Below are 16,173 nucleotides of genomic sequence, written 5' to 3'. Positions count from 1 at the left end.
CCTGACTGAAATCTTCTGAAAAAGTCTGCTGTGTGCATTATACAGAGATAACACTGTTGTTGTCTGTGTAAATCGGAGCCACAGAGGTGTGCAAGCTGGGGATGTCTGCTCCTCTCTAGGTGCCCATACCAGTTAGCGTTGTGCTGGAGCCAGATGGGCTTTTGGTCAGACCTGGCATGGCTTGCGTTTGTCGTGATTATCATTGCCCTTGTTGTTTCTGAGGATGCAGGTTCCTATTAACTGCCCGCCAAGCCTGGGTACTATGGCAGAAACTGAGGAGAACATGTAGAATTGTGTGGGAGTATTACAGAGGTGTTCCTGCTCTCCCTGGAGCTCCTTTGCAGCAGGCCTTTTCTCTTCCCCTTGTACCACTCCTAAGGTATGTCTTTTCTCCTGTGTCTGTGCTGCAGGAAAATGGGAGTGCCCATGGCATCAGTGTGATATATGTGGTAAGGAAGCAGCTTCCTTCTGTGAGATGTGCCCCAGGTCCTTCTGCAAGCAGCACCGGGAAGGCATGCTCTTCATCTCCAAGCTGGATGGACGTCTGTGCTGCACAGAGCACGATCCCTGTGGGCCTAACCCTCTAGAGCCAGGAGAAATTCGTGAGTATGTGCCTCCCATAGGAGCCCTGGCTAACGGTGAGGACACCCAGCCACCGGAGCAGCCACCTGCAGACACAGACCTGAGCATTCAGCCTCTGGACAGCGTACCTCAGTCTGTGGCACTCAGACTGCAGTCACCAGAAAAGCCCCCAGCTACCCTAGCACTGAGGCTGCCACCATCGGACAAGCCCCCCACCACCCTAGCCCTGAGGTTGCAGCCGTCAAACAAGCCCCCCACTACCCTGGCCCTCAGGCTGCCTTCACCAGACAAACCACCGGCCACCCTGGCGCTGAGACTGCCACCGTCAAATAAACCCCCCACCACCTTGTCACTGAGGCTGAAGCCATCCAACAAACCCCCCACCACCCTCTCACTCCGGCTGCAGCCTTCGGACAAACCTCCCACCACCCTGTCGCTCCGCTTGCAGCCATCGGACAGGCCCCAAGCTGCCCTGTCCCTAAGGCTGCAGTCAGAGAAGCAACCCATCATTGTAGCGCTGAGGCCTCAGCAGCCCGACAAACCTCCCACCAACGCGGTGCTCTGGCCACTGGACGAGTCCTCCAGTGATGCCTCACAGCCTCACTTGCCAAGCAAATCTCTGGGAACTCCACTGTCATCAGACAAGTCGCTTGTTACTGCTGGTGCCTTGCAGCTCCAGCTGTCGGATGAGCCTCCTGCTGCCCCCGGGGTTTTGGGGTTATCAGACAAGTCTCTCATTGACACCAGGACCCAGCAGCCTGAGCTGCTGGATGAGTTCCCAATGAAATGCCTGCATCCTCAACTGTCGGACAGACTTCTCGCCACGGCGGGGACCCTGCAGTCCCAGCTGGTGGATGAGCCTCCTGGGGCCGATCAGCTTCAGCCACTGGACAAAGCCTCTACCCAGAGTCTGCAGCCTCAGCCTGTGGAAAAGGCTCCCAGCTCCGTGGTGCCGCAGGTCCCAGCACCAGAGATGACTCCTGGTCCTGGGGTGCTGTGGCCTCTGCCCATGGAAAAAGTCCCCAGCTCCCCGGTCTCCCGGATCCTGCCTACGGAGAAGGTTCCTGGATTGGCTGTGCCACGGCCCCTGCCTCCAGAGAAGGCTTCTTTCTCCGGGGCGGTGCGAGTCCCATCCACAGAGAAGGCTCCCAGCTCTGGGGCACCCCGTCCCCTGCCTCTGGAGAAGGCTCCTGCCTCGGGTATGCCGCGGATCGTGCCCACAGAGAAGGCTCCCAGCTTAGGGGTGCCGTGGCCCCTGCCTCTGGAGAAAGCCCCTGGCTCCCGGTCACCACACGTCTTGCCCATGGAGAAGGCTCTTGGGTCGGGGGCCCTGCGGATCCCGCTCACGCAGAAGGCGCTCACCCCTGGGGTTCTGCGTCCCGTGCCTCCGGAGAAGGCTGCCGACGCTGGGACCCTGCGGGTCCTGCCTCCGGAGAAGGCTCTCGGCTCTGGGGTGGCTTGGCCTCAGCTCTTGGAGAGGCCTCTCACTCTTACAGCCCCGTGGCCTCAGGCGTCAGACAAGCTGGCTGCTGCCGTGGCTCCTCGGCCTCAAGCCTTGGACAAGCCTCTGGCTGCGTCGGCTCCAAGGCTGTTGCTGTCGGAGAAGGCGCTGCGGCCCGTCGATCAGAACGCTCAGCTGAAGGAGAGGGGAGCCCCAGCTATGGACCTGAGTCCCCAGCAGAAAGAGAGGACCATGTTAGCTGGTGAGCAAATCTCTTGGTCTGCTGGGAAGGTGGTGACGCATGTCGGACAGGTACATTGGCCTTCGGAGAAACTACAGACGCATGAGCAAACCCACTGGCCCACTGCAAAAGCCCTGACACCTGCAGAGCAGCCTCCCCGGACAGCAGAGAAACTACCAGAGCCAACCCTTCAACCCAGCTGGGAAGTGGCCTCGGTCCCCGCAGAGCAAACCCCTTGGACATCAGAGAGATTGCGTGCATTTGAGCAGACCCCTCGGCCAGGCAGAGAGGCACCGGTGCCCCCGGAGCAGATGCAGTGGCTTATCACGAACGTTCAGACAATTGAACAGATTTCTTGGCTGAGTGGAAAAGTACAGACTCCTCGGGGGCAGGACCCTTTGCCTGAACAAAACACAGCGCTAGCCCGTAACCAGGATTCTGTTTGTCATGAGTTGGCCGACTCAGAGCCAAAGTGAGGTTGGTGAATATGGGAGGCAGGTTTCAGTCTTTTAATGTTTAGGGAGGGGGAATCTTTGTTTGTTTTTTTTTTTTTATTCACTTCCCTGAGCCCAGCCCCTAACCCATGCACATCCCATCCGTATTCTCTCGTGACATGAGCAAGGACATTCTCTTAAGTCTGAGTGTGGCCCAGCTGAAGGGAGAGAGCATCAATGACCTGTTCTTCTTCCTTTTACAAATGGTAAAGCTGAAATAAAGAGTCCACTCTGGGTAAAAAACTGCAATTCCATTGAAATGGTCACATTACTGATCCAGCGTGTTCGAGCTCCAGGTCTGATCCGTAGGCAGGTTCCCAGGTACAAGCTAGGGGCCTTGCTTTTTTACTGTATTTAGAGGAAGCAGGTGAGTCAGGCTGCCCTGGGACTGGAGGTGTTTCAGGGACCAGGCAGTGAGCAGTCAGGTATACACCCTTGCCAGACTCTGTAGAAGCAGGGAAGGGGTTTATCTGTCGTCTGCCCAGGTCTCTGTCCCTGCAGGGTGTTGCTTTGTGAGGTTTGTCCGTACATTCGCTGGGACGTGCTGCATGCGTAGTTCACTGAAGGACAGGTATCGTCTCCAGCTGAGCTGGGAGAGGAGCCCGCTGTACTCGCTCCGTGCAGTTTTCTCCAGCAATACACAAGATCCGTTCAGGCTCCTTTGTACGAAGCTGCGAGTGGCCAGACCTGAGAAACAGGGGATCTGAAGGAGGTCAGGGAAAAGACAGATCTTGGAAGAAGCCATCTGGCAGTTTTTTCATTCTTGTGTCTTAATCTTTTAACACAGGACACACGGAGTGTTTCCTGCACTTGAAAACAGTGTGACCTATAAATCAGCAATAGCAGAGTAGGGCAGAGTGGGTTTCCCCAAGGTGCTGAGCGCTGCCCTGGCAGGGGGGTGGTGCTCCCTTCCAAATTTCCATCCAGTCTCTTCTTGACTTCTGTCGTCACCGTGAGCCAGCAGACTGAGCAGTCTTTTCTCCCCTTGCCTCAGACATGTTCAGGACGTGTTTGCGTCATACCTGGTCTTTCCAGCAGCAGGACGCTGCCGAGCTGCAAGTGAAGCCTGTACCGTTCGCTAGACAGCAGAGAGGCAAGGGTGCCATAGCTGTATCGGGACCCATCTCAACACCTTCCCCTTGGGTAGCTTCTGGCTTAACTTTTCTACAACCAAAGGAGACTTGAATTAACTGGACTGTGTTGGTGTGCGTGTGTGTGTGTGCGCATGTGTGTCCTTCCAACTGAATAGTAGTTCTCACACTGGAACACTGTGGGCTCCAGCAGCTGGCTGGCTTTCTTTTTTCTTCTTCTCCCTTTTCCAGTTAAGGAGATGTTTAGTACTTGGTGGTCATCAGGCTGGTGTCCAGACTAGGCCTTCTGCAAGCTCTTTACTCAAGCATCGAGGCAGAAGTTCGCTTAGCCTTGGTACTCGTGGGACAAGCGGTGGAGTCCCAGGGACCTACAGAGTGGCATCTTGGGACCACCGGCACCCTGGCAGGCAGGAGGATGGGCCCCTGGGCAGCACTGCTCAGGCTGGATGGGGTCGACATCCTGCCAAGGAAGCACTGCTGACCAGCACGCTCTCCCGCTCTCACAACACATTACCTCTGTGGTTTGCCTGAGCTCTGCCGATCCGGGTGCCGCAGTCTTGGCTCTCCACGCCTGCCACCAGACCATTGCCAGCTCCAGTGTATCCTTCTCCTTACAGGCAGATCTGAAGGTCCCTCCCTGGAAAGGGAGCATTCAGTTCCAGGCTGACCCTCTCCCTCTAGCTTGGGAGCAGGTCCTTGTTCCCACCTGGCCTGCAAGTGCCTGCTGCTCCCAGAGCAGGCGGTCATTGATCTTTGCGGATTTCTATGAAGGGAGGCAGACACTTGTACCGAGACAAATCCCAACCCATTCTTCTTTCCTGATGTACGCACCCCACGGCAACATCCTGCTGTAAAGGCCAGGTGTGCTGGGCACGAGAGGACATTACCAGTGCTATGGTGCATCTCTTCTCTAGTCCGAATCATTTCAGATCCTTTGTAGAATAGCTAGCAACTTCGAAAAGCTTTATGGCTTATGGAAACTTACTGTTTAATGTTGTTTTTTTTTTTTTTTTCCGGGAAGACTGGCAGGTCAGTTCCTGCTTGCTGCTGAAACTGGGGAAATGCAAGCAGCTTGTGTTTCTGCGTGACTCCTGCACAAAGGGAATCAGGACAACTCCTCAGAACCATTGAGAGAGAAGATAATCTAAGGGCATTCATTAACTTTTTTAAACAAATTTAAAAAAATAATGGTAATGACGTTCAGTATATTAAGTATTTATCGTGTGTGAGAAGGAAAATAAATCTTGAATTTGCATTTATAGGCCTTCCCATGAGCTGGACTTAGTCATGTAGATTGTGTAAGTAGGGTTACCTCCGTGCCAGCCACCCAGCCAGCTACAGCTGTAACCAGAAAGGTGTCTGCACTGCTCTGTCCACCTCCGCTTCGCATTGTCACGTGTTAACTAGTTACTTGTTTCATGAAAAATAAACTGTGAATATTTTTGGTGCAGGCTTTTTTAAATCTGTATAATGGAGAAGTTCTCAATGAATTCTCGTAAGTGCAGGTTTGAAAAAATCACTTCTATAAATCGTGTGCTCATGTAGTAGGGTGAGGTTCACGGCAGCAGCAGCCTTTCATGCAGCAGGCTCTTAGCCAAAAGCTTTTTTTTTTTGAACAGTGAACGTGGATTGAACTGTTGCATGGCATTTCAAACCCATAGCCTTATTCCTTGCATCTGATCATACCCCACCTCTCTTCTTGTCTCCCTTCATGCCTTTTCCATAAGGATCCAGGTTTCTGGCTTGCTACCTTTCCAGCTACTGTCGGAAAGTTGACTTTAGCATAGCTGGGAGGCTGCTCAGTAAAATTGGCATTTGGAAATGTCAAGGAATCCAGCAAGCTGCTCTTCCCTTCTTGCCCTTTTTGGGCCCCTGAGCGATACTGTCAGATCAGGAGGGCTTGTCAAGTGTATTGGGGGGCTTGCAGAGAGGGTAGTGGTGCTGTTAGGGATGGCTGGCTGTGCTGGGTCACCTCAACAAGACAGGCGAGGCCTGACCAGGCGTGGAGATGGGTCACGGCAGCCCTGCCCTGCCCAGCCTGCCTTCATTGGCAGGGAGCATGAGCTGAGGAACAGCTCTGGGCAATAAAACCCTGCAAAGGATTTGTGGGCTTCTTCAGCACTTGAGGTGACTCTTGCTGTTGGTGGCAGCTGGTAGCACTGCCTTGGAGAGGATGGAAGGGAGGTGTCTGTACCAGAGTAGTTGGGTTAATTTTCTGCAGTTCATTGTTGCCTTCAGAGTTCAGCCGGGGGTAGAGGAAAGCAGCAGATAGCACGTGGCCCTGGCAGACCGCTCCTGCAGGAGAGAGACTGCTGCAGCTCTGGTCCAGCCTCCCCAAGCCCTTGTACTGGGCTTGGCCAGCTTAGCTGCAGCTCCGTGGCCGAGGCCACAGTGCGGTGGAGGGATCTGGTCACCTGGCAGCTGCCAGCCTTGCGTAATTGCACCCAAGGTGGGTAAGAGGTGACTGTTGTGTTGTGTTGATTCCCTCCTGTGGAGAGTTGCTGAAGCAGAATCAAGGGTGTAATTATTTCTGCTCAGAGCTGTGTCCCTTTCTTTGCTGTCTGTGGGAGGCTCACGGAAACTTTCCAAGCTCACAAGCCCGTTCCCACTTGTAGGAATGGCTCTTCCTTCCTAGTTCTGAAGGGTGATGGAGGGTTTGCTCCCATGCAGATGCTTTGCTGGTCAACATCCTTGCTGTCAGGACAGCCTGTCTCCCCCTGCTCAGAGCAGTGGGCTGGGGTCACCTGCTGTGGCCTCTGTCCCATGGCAGGACCCGCTTTAGTGGTGGATTTTGACAGTGGACAGGAGAGCCACAGTCGGTCTTTAGTGATGAAGGAGCTCTGGTGAGGTGATGGCATGGTCAGGGACTCCCGTGGGCATGGGCTGCCTGCCCAGGCAGGTGAGGAGGGTTGCAGAGGGGCCAGTGCAGGGCCTGTGGGGGTGTGTGGGCAGGAGGGGAGTGGGCACAGGCCAGTGTCCTGCATGGCTCGTTCCGTCTGCTCCAGCTTGCTGGGCTGGCACCTGATGTCGGCCAGGGCTTTGGTAAATCTAGCAGAAAAGTGACCGCTGTAAGGAATAATCCCCTATTGCACATGTTCTGATACTAACTAGCTCATGGTAGCTTGCTTTATTGCTCTTCTCAAGTTAAATCTTGGTGCAGACTTCCTCTTTAACAAAAAACCCCACAAGAACCAGATTCACTTCAATGCACAAAGTATCCAGGTGGTACTGTGGGAGCATGCTTTGTAATTCAGGGTGAAACCCCCTCCAGACAGGCTTTGCTTTGAAGGTGTGGCTGTTAAAATTCAGGAGATAGGAGGGCTGGTTAAACCAAAGGATGGTAACTGATTAAGCTGAGGCAGTATGGATTGGGAGGGTGCTAGAAGAGCTTCAGCTCAAGTCTGGCAGAACAAAAGGAAGAAAAAGCAGCCCTAACCCTGATGCATCTGGGCAGTGGTTTTACCTGAGCACGCTGTGGGTGTGCGCTGCTCCTACCTGGATGCCACAGCCAACGTTGTGACAGGGCAGGGGGAGTTTGAGAAACCTCAGACCTTCAACACCTTCCGTTTATTTTTTTATTTCAGCCTTAACTTCTGATTTTGCTTGATGTTTGGAATAACCATAATTGTAACCTGCTTGTAATGTGCTTTGCCCTAAATTACTGATGAGGCTTTTCGCCTTTGCCAGCCAGTGAGTGTTAAAGCGAAGTGGCAAACTGTGCAGCTACTCTGAAAGTACAGAGGGGGCCAGCAAGGGCTCACGCTGTGTTTGGTCGCCCGGGCTTTGTCTGCTCTAATTACTCCCCTGTGATAGTGATCACGCCAGTGGCAGCATTTACAGCCTCTCCCAGCAGCGCGGCTGGGCTGATGGGTGCTCCGGGCTCCCAGGGCCTGGGAGATGGGATGCTGGAGCTTGGGGACTGCTCCGCCGCTTGCCTGGCTTCAGCAGGAATCTCACCTGCAGGGTGGCAGTGCCCTCGCCTAGCAGGAGGTGGGAAAAGGCAAGGTTTCTGCTCCAGGTCCTCCGAAAGCGATCTAAGCAAAGTCCAGTGCAGGGGGACAGCGTGCGTGAGCTTGGGCTGGAGAAGTGGCAGTGATGGACAGTCCCTACAGCACTGAATCTACCTCCTAGGGAAATCTGAGAAATGGGTGTTGCTATGTCCTATTTCAAGGTAAAGTTTTAATCGGTTTGCCCTTGGCGAAGCACTTGGGCTATTGTGGTGCTATTGTAAACCGTTTGGCAGCTTAGCACAGTAGGGCTGAACTCACGGCTCCTAGCCCATGGGCTGGAGGTTTCTTTGCAGGCTGAATCCCATCCCCTGATAGCTGGGGCTGGGCTTTGGCACGTCTGATGGAAACAGGATGAGGCGTGACTCGGTTCCTTCAATTTATGATGGTTCTTGAGACTCAAACCAGTGTGCCAGTGGGGCCCCGTGGGTGTAGGGAGCAGTGGAGCCACGTGAAGCAAGGCAGGCGTCCGCTAACTGCATGTTCTTTGTGTCCGTTTGGTACTGAGCTGGTTTCAGTTTTTGTTTTTTTTCTGATGTTTCCGAGTTGTTGACTTCAAGGAACTGGGTTTTGTGTATTTTTTTAGACACTGGGAACTTGTTAAAAGGAAAAGCAGCAGCACCGGGAGGCTCAAGGTGGCGTGTGGCTGGAGCTGAGGGTGGCCCCAGCCGACATAGGTGGGAGGAGGGCAGATGTGTCGGCAGCAGCTGGCGCAGGGAGCGGCTCCTTCTGCGACGGGCAGGAGAAGCCTTTCAGCAGCAGCGCTCCCAGCCCTGCTTAACTGCAGTGCCGAGTTCACTGCCCCGCCAGCCTGCTCACCTCCCAGACACCAAATCTGTCGGATACCACGCGCCTGGCTTTGAATGTCCCCGGCCACCCTCCAGTGCCATGTGCTTTCGGCTGGGGTCCTGGCTGCCGGCTAGGCTGGGGGTCCCGGGGAGGGTGGCCCTAGCTGCCTGCTCCCCCTTGCTCACTGCTTGGGGACGGGGAGGAGGGACGTGGGGGACCACCCCTGGCAGCAGCGTAAGTTGCGCTGAAGCCACGAGCTTTGCTCGGAGGGCAGGCAGCCTTGGTGTGAGCAGCCCCGTGCTGCGTTCCTCCTCCACCGAGGCCCGCTGCCCGCAGGGTGCTGGAGGGAAATGCAGCGGGAGGCAGGTGCCCAGCGGAGGCAGGGACAGCCGGAGGTTGGTGCGGGTGGGCGCTGGGCCGGTGGCCGGGGTGAGCACTGCGTGGGGGATGCATGGGTGCTTGGTCCTGGCTGGGACTCATCTGTCAGTTCTAAGCAGGGATGCCAGAGCGGGTGAGAGAAACCTACATATTTCCAGCATGTATATTATTTTTAGAAGAGGGAGAGGGGAGAGTCTTGGACCATTGATTACTTTCATTTTGCTCCCCTTAGACTGTTGGCTGTGTATGTGAAACTTAAAATGAAAAGAGGGTTGCCCTGCCCAGGTGCTCCCAGAACATGTACTGTAATTCTTTGTATATAGAAGAAAAATTACTGTAAAGTAAAGTTTAACTTTACTCTCGATGTCCTCTTGTGGTTTGTCTTGCCGAGCAGGGGGGTGGTGGTGGGAGCCCGGCTGCGTCCAGACACCCAGGGCAGGGATGGGAGAGCCCCGACAGCCTCATGACAGCGGCGCAGGCAGGGCGACAGCTCAGACCACAATGCGGTTTATTTACATTGTACACCTCGAGAGAGAAGACACTTAAATAAATCTGCAAAGAACGGGGCAGCATCTCTGAGAGTGAGTTAACGGCCACCGCTGGGCCACAGCAGTGACTCAGGGAAGCAGCCCCTGCAAATGCCGGGGGGCAGGGAGAGGGTCCCCAGGGGTGAACGTCCGCAGCTCCCGGCACCGCATGGCAGCTCTGCCACTCCACATGCCAGGAGAGCAGCCTGCGGGGCTGTCACTGCTGAGGGGCCCGTACAGCTAAAACACAGCAGGTAAAAAACCCAGAGGAGTCTGGCACGTGCTGGCTGCCCGGCCGGCAGCAGCGATTCCCTTTTGGCAGGAGGTCTCAGTGGTGGCAGCAGCTGTAGAAGTAGGCACCGCTCCTCTGGCCCAGGTCAACACCCTTCTCCTCTGGAAGAGAGCAGGGGCAGCAGGCTGCCGGCACGTCCGCACCACGATGCCACATGGGAGCCCAACAGCTGCCGGTCCCAGGTCTGGGCCCTGGCAGGTCCCTTGGGGAGGGGTTTGGTGGCCCCGCAGAGAAGCGGCCAGGTCACAGCCGCGGCGTGGCCCAGGGCAGGAGGCGTAGCTGGGCTGAGCACGCTGCGACAGGCCTGGCGCAGAGCGCAGCACCGGTCCCACAGCCAGGCAAGGCTCCCGGCTGCCTGCTCGCCAAGGGCCACCTGTGGCCCAGTTGGGTGGGCACGCAGAGCCTGGTCTGAGTGGGATGAGGACACTGTGATGGGACCCAAGCTCTGCAGGACAGCCCCAGCACAGAGCCACAGTGGCCCCAGGGAGGGTGGAGGTGAGGAAGGGCCCTGCCAGACCCCACAGCGCTCATCCTCCACACCCTACCCAGGGGCACCTGCGCCCCCCACCATGGCAGAGGGTGCTTGGGGTGGGACAAATCCTGCCTGCTCACCTGTCATCACCTGGAAGGCAGTGAAGTGGACGTAGTCCTCAGCCACCTTCTGAAACAGCTCGTCTGAGGGGAGAGTGGGCAGGGTGGGTGTGGGCAGCCCCCCTGCTGGGCAGAGCGCCCCTGGCCCGGCTTGGGTGGGGGCATGGCCGGCAGCAAGGGGGCTACTCACCCACGCACTGGCCTGTCTTACTGGAGGTCTCGAAGAGCTCTGCCTTGATCTCTGCAACGAGGGCCCAGGTCAGTGCCTGCGGCGGGTGCAGGATATGGCCCCGCGGGCTGGGCTCCCCCAGAGCCACCCCCCAGGCACAGCTGCCGACAGCAGGCTGGCAGCGGCCCAGGGCAGGGTTCTGCGCTCCCGTCCCCTCGGCCCAGCTGGCCACCTGCCTGCCCCTGTCAGGACACGCCGTGCCCAGGGAGGTCCCTGGCAGAGCCGGAGCCTCACCACGCAGGGAGCCCAGGCGCCTGGAGCCCCCAGATCTGCCGTGGAGCCAGGGTGAGGGCAGAGCCCCCTGCGCCGCCCAGGCACACCTGGATGCAGGAGCTCCATCCTGCCCACCCCAGCCGCTTGGTGCTGCAGGAGCCCGGGAAGGGCCGGCATTGCCCACCACCAGCGCCACGGCCCCACGAAGTGCCCCACCGTACCATCAGCGTAATCCTGCACATCGTGGAAGTCGACACCCCGCTTCCTCCTGTCCTCCTCCAGCAGGTCGCTCTTGGTGCCGCACAGGTAGATCCGGCAGCCCTGCAGCAGGCAGAGGGGTGGGAGGGACGTGCCCGTGGGCCCACCACCGGCTCCCCTTCCCTTCCGGCCAGGCTCCGCAGCCCCCCGCCACCAGCTCCCCTTCCCCCCCGGCGAGGCTCGGCAGCCTCCGGCCCCCCAGCCCAGCCGTACCTCCTCGCAGTTCTGCAGCTCGTTCACCCAGAACTTGGCTCGCTGGAAACTGCTGCTGTCGGTGAGATCTGGGGGAGAGGGGTCAGGGTCTGCCCCCCCCCACCTCATCCCCCACCCCCCTGCTGCAGCCCCTGACCCACTGGTGCCGCCACCACCCTGGGACCTCCACAGCCACCGGCTCCTTCCCCATCCCGCGGCACCGGGCCCTTACCGTAGCAGACGACGGCAGCTCGTGCCCCACGGTAGTAGATGCGGCTCATGGCCTCATAGCGCTCCGAGCCGGCCGTGTCCTGGGGGTGACAGGGGGCACTCAGCAGGCTGGGGGGGGTGGGGGGTGTCCCGGGGGTGGCAGCGGGGCGCTGGCACAGCCCTGACCCCGCACTTACCCAGATGCCCAGGGTCACCGTCTGCTCCCCCACGGACATCACCTTGGCCACGAAGGCGGCCCCGATCGTCTGCAAGGGAAGCGGGAGCGCTGGCACCGGCCGGGATGCGGCGGGCCCGGGGCTTAACGGGGGCACCAGCCTGGGAAGGACCGGCCCGGGGGCTCAGGGGTTAACGGGGGCACCGGCCTGGGGAGGACCGGCCTGAGAGCTTGGGGGGTTAAAGAGAGGACCGGCTCGGGGACACGGCGGCGGCGGTTAACAGGGGGGACCGGCTCCGTGGGGTTAACGGGGAGACCCGCCCGGGGACACGGCGGGGGTTAATAGGGGGACCGGCTCGGGGAAACCGGCTCGGCCACACGGAGGGGGCTAACAAGGGTCGGGCCCGGGGGCGCTGGAGGGGCGCGGGGGGGGCACCATCCCGGGGACGGGGCCCGGACCAGGAGGGGCCCGGCGCGGCGGCGCCGTGCCGGGGCCCGGCCGGTCACTCACGTTCTGGTAGGGCCCGGGCCGGAAGCGGCGGTGGGCGCAGCGCTCCACCAGGCTGCTCTTGCCGACCCCCTCCTGCCCCAGCAGCACCACTTTGGCGTCCACTCGCCGCCCGCTCATCCTGGCGCCGCCGCCGCCGCGGGGCGGGGCCACAACCGGGCGGGGCCACAACCGGGCGGGGCGGGGCCGGCGCGGCGGAAGCGCGCGGGCGGCGGAAGCGCGCGGCGGACCGGCGGAAGCGCGCGGCGGGGCCTGGCGGGGCGGGGCGGGCGGAGGCCGCATGGCGGCCGCCGAGCAGGCGCGGGCCGGAGCGGGCAGGGCGGCGCGGGCCTGAGCGGCGGCGGCCCATGGGGAAGTACTGCGCCAGCCTGGGCGTCCTCAAGGGGCCCTGGGACCAGGTCTTCGCTGCCTTCTGGCAGCGCTACCCCAACCCCTACAGGTGCGCCGGGGCCTGCGCCTCGGGGCTCGCTGGGGCCCTGGGCCCCGCTCCGGGGCCTCCGCCACCCGGGCCTCCGCCACCCAGGACCCCGCAGGGTGGCGTCCCCCCCTCCCCCAGCCCTTTCCCCGGGCGCCCCACGGGGGCAGGCCCCCCCGCTCCGGGGTCCCCCACGCCAGCAGTCTCCAGCTGGTTCCCCCCCTCGTCCTTGGCACCGCAGCCCCGGTGGTTCCCAGCCCCGGGAGGGTTGCCCGGGAGCGGGGCCTGACGCTCTCTTCCCCCTCCCCGGTTTAGCAAACATGTCCTGACCGAAGACATCGTGCACCGGGAGGTGACAGCGGACCACAAGCTGCTCTCCCGGCGGCTCCTGACCAAGACCAACCGGATGCCCCGCTGGGCTGAGCGCTTCTTCCCGGCCAACGTCGCCCACTCAGTCTACATCCTGGAGGACTCTATTGTGGACCCCAAGAACCGAACCATGACCACCTTCACCTGGAACATCAACCACGCGCGTCTCATGGTAGGTGCTGGTGGGTGGGCGTGCGGCCGGGTGGCAGCGCCGGCCGGTGCCCACAGCCAGGCTGTGCCTCGTGCAGGTGGTGGAGGAGCGATGCGTGTACCAGGTGAACCCGGAGAACAGCAACTGGACCGAGGTCAAGCGGGAAGCCTGGGTCTCTTCCAGCCTGTTTGGCGTCTCGCGGGCTGTCCAGGTGAGCACTGCCAGCTGCTCGAGCAGCACTGCGTACCACGTCTTTGGACAGGCCTTAAAGCTACTGCTTCCCCCCCCCAATCCACACCTTCCCCGTTCTGGTTTTTCCACCCCTTTCCCCTCATTCCCCCCATCTTCATGTGTTCTTGGGGTGCCCAGAACACCATTGCTGGGTCTTTTGGACTATTCAAGCTGGACAAAGCCACAGGGACTGCATGTGATCAGGGAGCTGGGCTTGCACCTTCACTGATTTTTCCCTTGCAGGAGTTTGGTCTGGCCAGGTTCAAAAGCAACGTGACCAAGAGCACTAAGGGATTTGAATATGTGCTAGCAAGAATGCAAGGTGAGCACCCAAGGGCAGGCTGGGGCTGACAGGATGGGTCTGTTGGAGTTACAGGTCACACTGGGAACACTCCAGTTGATGAGCAGGTTGTGGCTTGAAGTAATCAGAGTGTGTAATCCTCACCCCTTGCCTATGCCCCTGTCTTGGCACAACCTGCTCTTCGAGCAGCCAGGCAGCACTTGCAGGGTTGGGCAGGGATGGTGTGCAGGCAGGAGGGGAACATAACGCGGCAGCAGTCACGTGCCTGCAGTTCCCCTTTGCAACATGCTGTGACGCACGCAGGCTAGGAGTGCCGGGCTTGTATTCCCCCGTGCGTGGGGAGGTCGCCTCCATACCAAGGTGACTGGGCCAGTCTAGCTTGCATCAGTCGGCGCTCCTGTGCTGGGGCAGGGCAGGGGCCCACTGGGGCTGGGTTAACAACTTCCATGTTACAGGAGAAGCTCCGTCCAAAACACTGGTGGAGACAGCCAAGGAAGCAACTGAGAAAGCCAAGGAGACAGCTCTGGCTGCTACAGAGAAAGCCAAGGACCTGGCAAGCAAGGCTGCCACCAAGAAGAAGCAGTACGTGTGAGGGGCCGGGCACCGGCTGCACCAGAACAGATAGGAGCCTCCTTAGATTTTATATTTTTTAAAAAACTGTACAAGTCTGACAATCAGCTGCTGTTAGACCCTTTCTGAGATGTAATTATCATTAAAGAATCAACTCCCACCTGATTTGGCTGAGGCTGGCCTGGTTAGAGCAGAGCGCAGTGCTGCCCTCCACTCTGGGGATCCAGCTCTCTGCCAGGGAGCTGGGCTCACAGGGGAGACGCAGGCCAGGGTTTCACCAAGTGCCTTTACTAAAATAGTGTCGGGTACGTACAAGAGGGCGGAGCAGGAGCGTGAAGGCAAGTTGCTTAATGCACTAGTTTCCTCTTCCTGGCTCTCCAGGGGCAGAAGAACTCCCCAGTAGCTGTGTCTGCTGGGGGTGGCGCGGCCCAGGCAGCCCCCAGCCTACCCGAGAGCGAACGGCAGGGGGAGGCAGGAGGGTGTCCCCATGGCAGCCGGGCCCTCGGCACCTCTTGCAGTGCATTGCAGTGCACAGTGGGTGCCACGGTGCGGTGCCAGCTCCAGGCACCCAGCACCACGGCCGCTGCCACTCAGCAACCTGGCTGCAGGGGCCCAAGCTGGACACTTGTCCCCACCTGCAGCCCCCTTACCCAGGCAGCCATGATGAGGCCGGCAGAGGCTGTGCTGGTGGCAGTGGCAGACAGGGAGGAGGCAGGCAGGCAGCGCAAGGAAGGCAGTACATGCTGTCAGGATTTGGGACTGTGGGGGCTGGAGTAGCTATGGTCCCTCCCAGTGCTGAAGCCGGACAGGGGGTCCCCGCTGAACACCATGCCATCCACCTCTATCTCAGCATCCTCTGGGTACCAGGGGGAGGCCGTGTCAGGCCCCTGGCGGCCTTTCCTTCCCTGCCCACCCTCCTTCCCTTTGCTCACCTCCCTCAGAGGGCTCCGAGAGCTGGGATGAGTCCAAGCTGTCAGCCCGTGCCCGTTCCCCGCTGGCAGGTGAGAGCAGCCGTTGCAGCCGCTGCTGCAGGCTCCGCTGCTGGTTACGCAGCCGGTCCTTGGCCCGCTGTGCGCTCAGCTCCTGTTTCTCCAGTCTCTGCGGGGATCCGGTGAGCTGTGAGCAGGGCTCCGAGGGGCAGCCCCATCGCTGCCTGGGGCCCCTCCGGCTGGTGCCCCAGCGGCACCAGGGCCACCACCCTCACCTGAATGTGAAGCCGGGCACGGTGCAGAAGGGTCAGCGTGGTAGGACGGTCCGGCCCTGCGCCCACCGGCACCTGCTGCTTCAGCCGCTCCAGGCAGCACCGGAGCTTGGCTCTCCTGCAGCCGGGCCGGAGGGGACACTGCGGTCAGCCCCGGGGGGGCGGTGTGCACGGGCGTGGTCACCCTCTGCCCCGCTGCTTCCCCCCTCCCCTCCGGCCCGGTACCTGTGCTTCTCCAGCGCGTTGTGCACCGACCTGCGGGAGAGCCCCCGGCGATCAGAACCGGAGATCAGGACCGGCGGGACCGGCCGCCCCCTCCTCCCCGCCCACTCACCTGACGCTGGCCACGGCCCGGCGGGCCCGCGCGGGGCACAGCGAGGCGTATCGGTGCTCGGCCTCGGCCAGGCACGGCGGGTACCGGGCGGCGCCCGCCCCGCGCTCCCGCCGCTCCAGGAACTCGGCCGCCCGCAGCAGCACCTGGATGCTGGTGGCCGCCGGCTCCATGGCTGGGGGGGCGATGGCGGGGGGCGCGGGCCGAGCGTTCATTGGCTGCTGACCGCCCCGCGGCGCTGACGTCGGCTCGGCGGGGAAACAAATTCGGGCGGGAAAGCGCGTGCTTCAAATTTGAATCGGCGGGAGGGGCGGGGCACGGCACACCCCCAATAGGCCACGCCTCCACCTCTAGGCCACGCCCCGAGGGTGCGCCGGTGTCCGTGC

At 60.2% G+C, this 16,173-nt stretch overlaps 4 protein-coding genes across 10 annotated transcripts in view; 2 read left to right on the top strand and 2 right to left on the bottom strand.

Moving 5' to 3' along the window:
* NSD1 (nuclear receptor binding SET domain protein 1) overlaps positions 1-9,387 on the top strand; it is a 69,885-nt gene extending 60,498 nt beyond the window's left edge. For all 6 annotated transcript variants that reach the window (XM_080399596.1, XM_080399597.1, XM_080399594.1 and 3 more), the window contains one exon: positions 411-9,387. In XM_080399596.1, coding sequence (XP_080255722.1) covers positions 411-2,740 — 2,330 coding nt within the window. In that variant the 3' untranslated portion in view covers positions 2,741-9,387. The remainder of the gene's footprint in view (positions 1-410) is intronic.
* A 127-nt stretch (positions 9,388-9,514) lies between these two features.
* RAB24 (RAB24, member RAS oncogene family) lies at positions 9,515-12,500 on the bottom strand (the record flags this gene model as incomplete). The annotated part of the gene is made up of 8 exons (XM_080399600.1): positions 9,515-9,943; positions 10,455-10,517; positions 10,624-10,674; positions 11,097-11,196; positions 11,347-11,414; positions 11,558-11,636; positions 11,733-11,801; positions 12,222-12,500. The coding sequence occupies 8 exons, from the start codon at positions 12,498-12,500 to the stop codon at positions 9,879-9,881; spliced, it is 774 nt and encodes a 257-aa protein (XP_080255726.1). The 3' UTR covers positions 9,515-9,878.
* On the top strand, positions 12,461-14,415 carry PRELID1 (PRELI domain containing 1). Its single transcript, XM_080399602.1, has 5 exons — positions 12,461-12,657; positions 12,949-13,174; positions 13,251-13,364; positions 13,628-13,706; positions 14,141-14,415. The coding sequence occupies exons 1-5, from the start codon at positions 12,566-12,568 to the stop codon at positions 14,275-14,277; spliced, it is 648 nt and encodes a 215-aa protein (XP_080255728.1). The 5' UTR covers positions 12,461-12,565; the 3' UTR covers positions 14,278-14,415.
* Positions 14,416-14,522: 107 nt separating this feature from the next.
* Positions 14,523-16,049, bottom strand: MXD3 (MAX dimerization protein 3). Of its 2 annotated transcripts, XM_080399603.1 has the most exons (5): positions 15,791-16,045; positions 15,682-15,711; positions 15,460-15,574; positions 15,188-15,353; positions 14,523-15,111 (listed from the first exon to the last, which is right to left on the bottom strand). In XM_080399603.1, exons 1-5 carry the CDS (start codon positions 16,000-16,002, stop codon positions 15,002-15,004), a joined length of 633 nt encoding a protein of 210 aa, XP_080255729.1. In that variant the 5' UTR covers positions 16,003-16,045; the 3' UTR covers positions 14,523-15,001. The 2 variants fall into 2 exon arrangements, with proteins under 2 accessions (XP_080255729.1, XP_080255730.1); XM_080399604.1 differs by lacking the exon at positions 15,682-15,711 and having other exon boundaries at positions 15,791-16,049.
* Between the last annotated feature and the right edge of the window lie 124 nt (positions 16,050-16,173).

This window comes from Falco punctatus (assembly GCF_963210335.1).
Source record: "Falco punctatus genome assembly, chromosome: 8".
NCBI lineage: Eukaryota > Metazoa > Chordata > Aves > Falconiformes > Falconidae > Falco > Falco punctatus.
The sequence above is the reverse complement of the archived record's forward strand: the minus strand, read 5'-3'. Positions and strand labels throughout refer to the sequence as shown.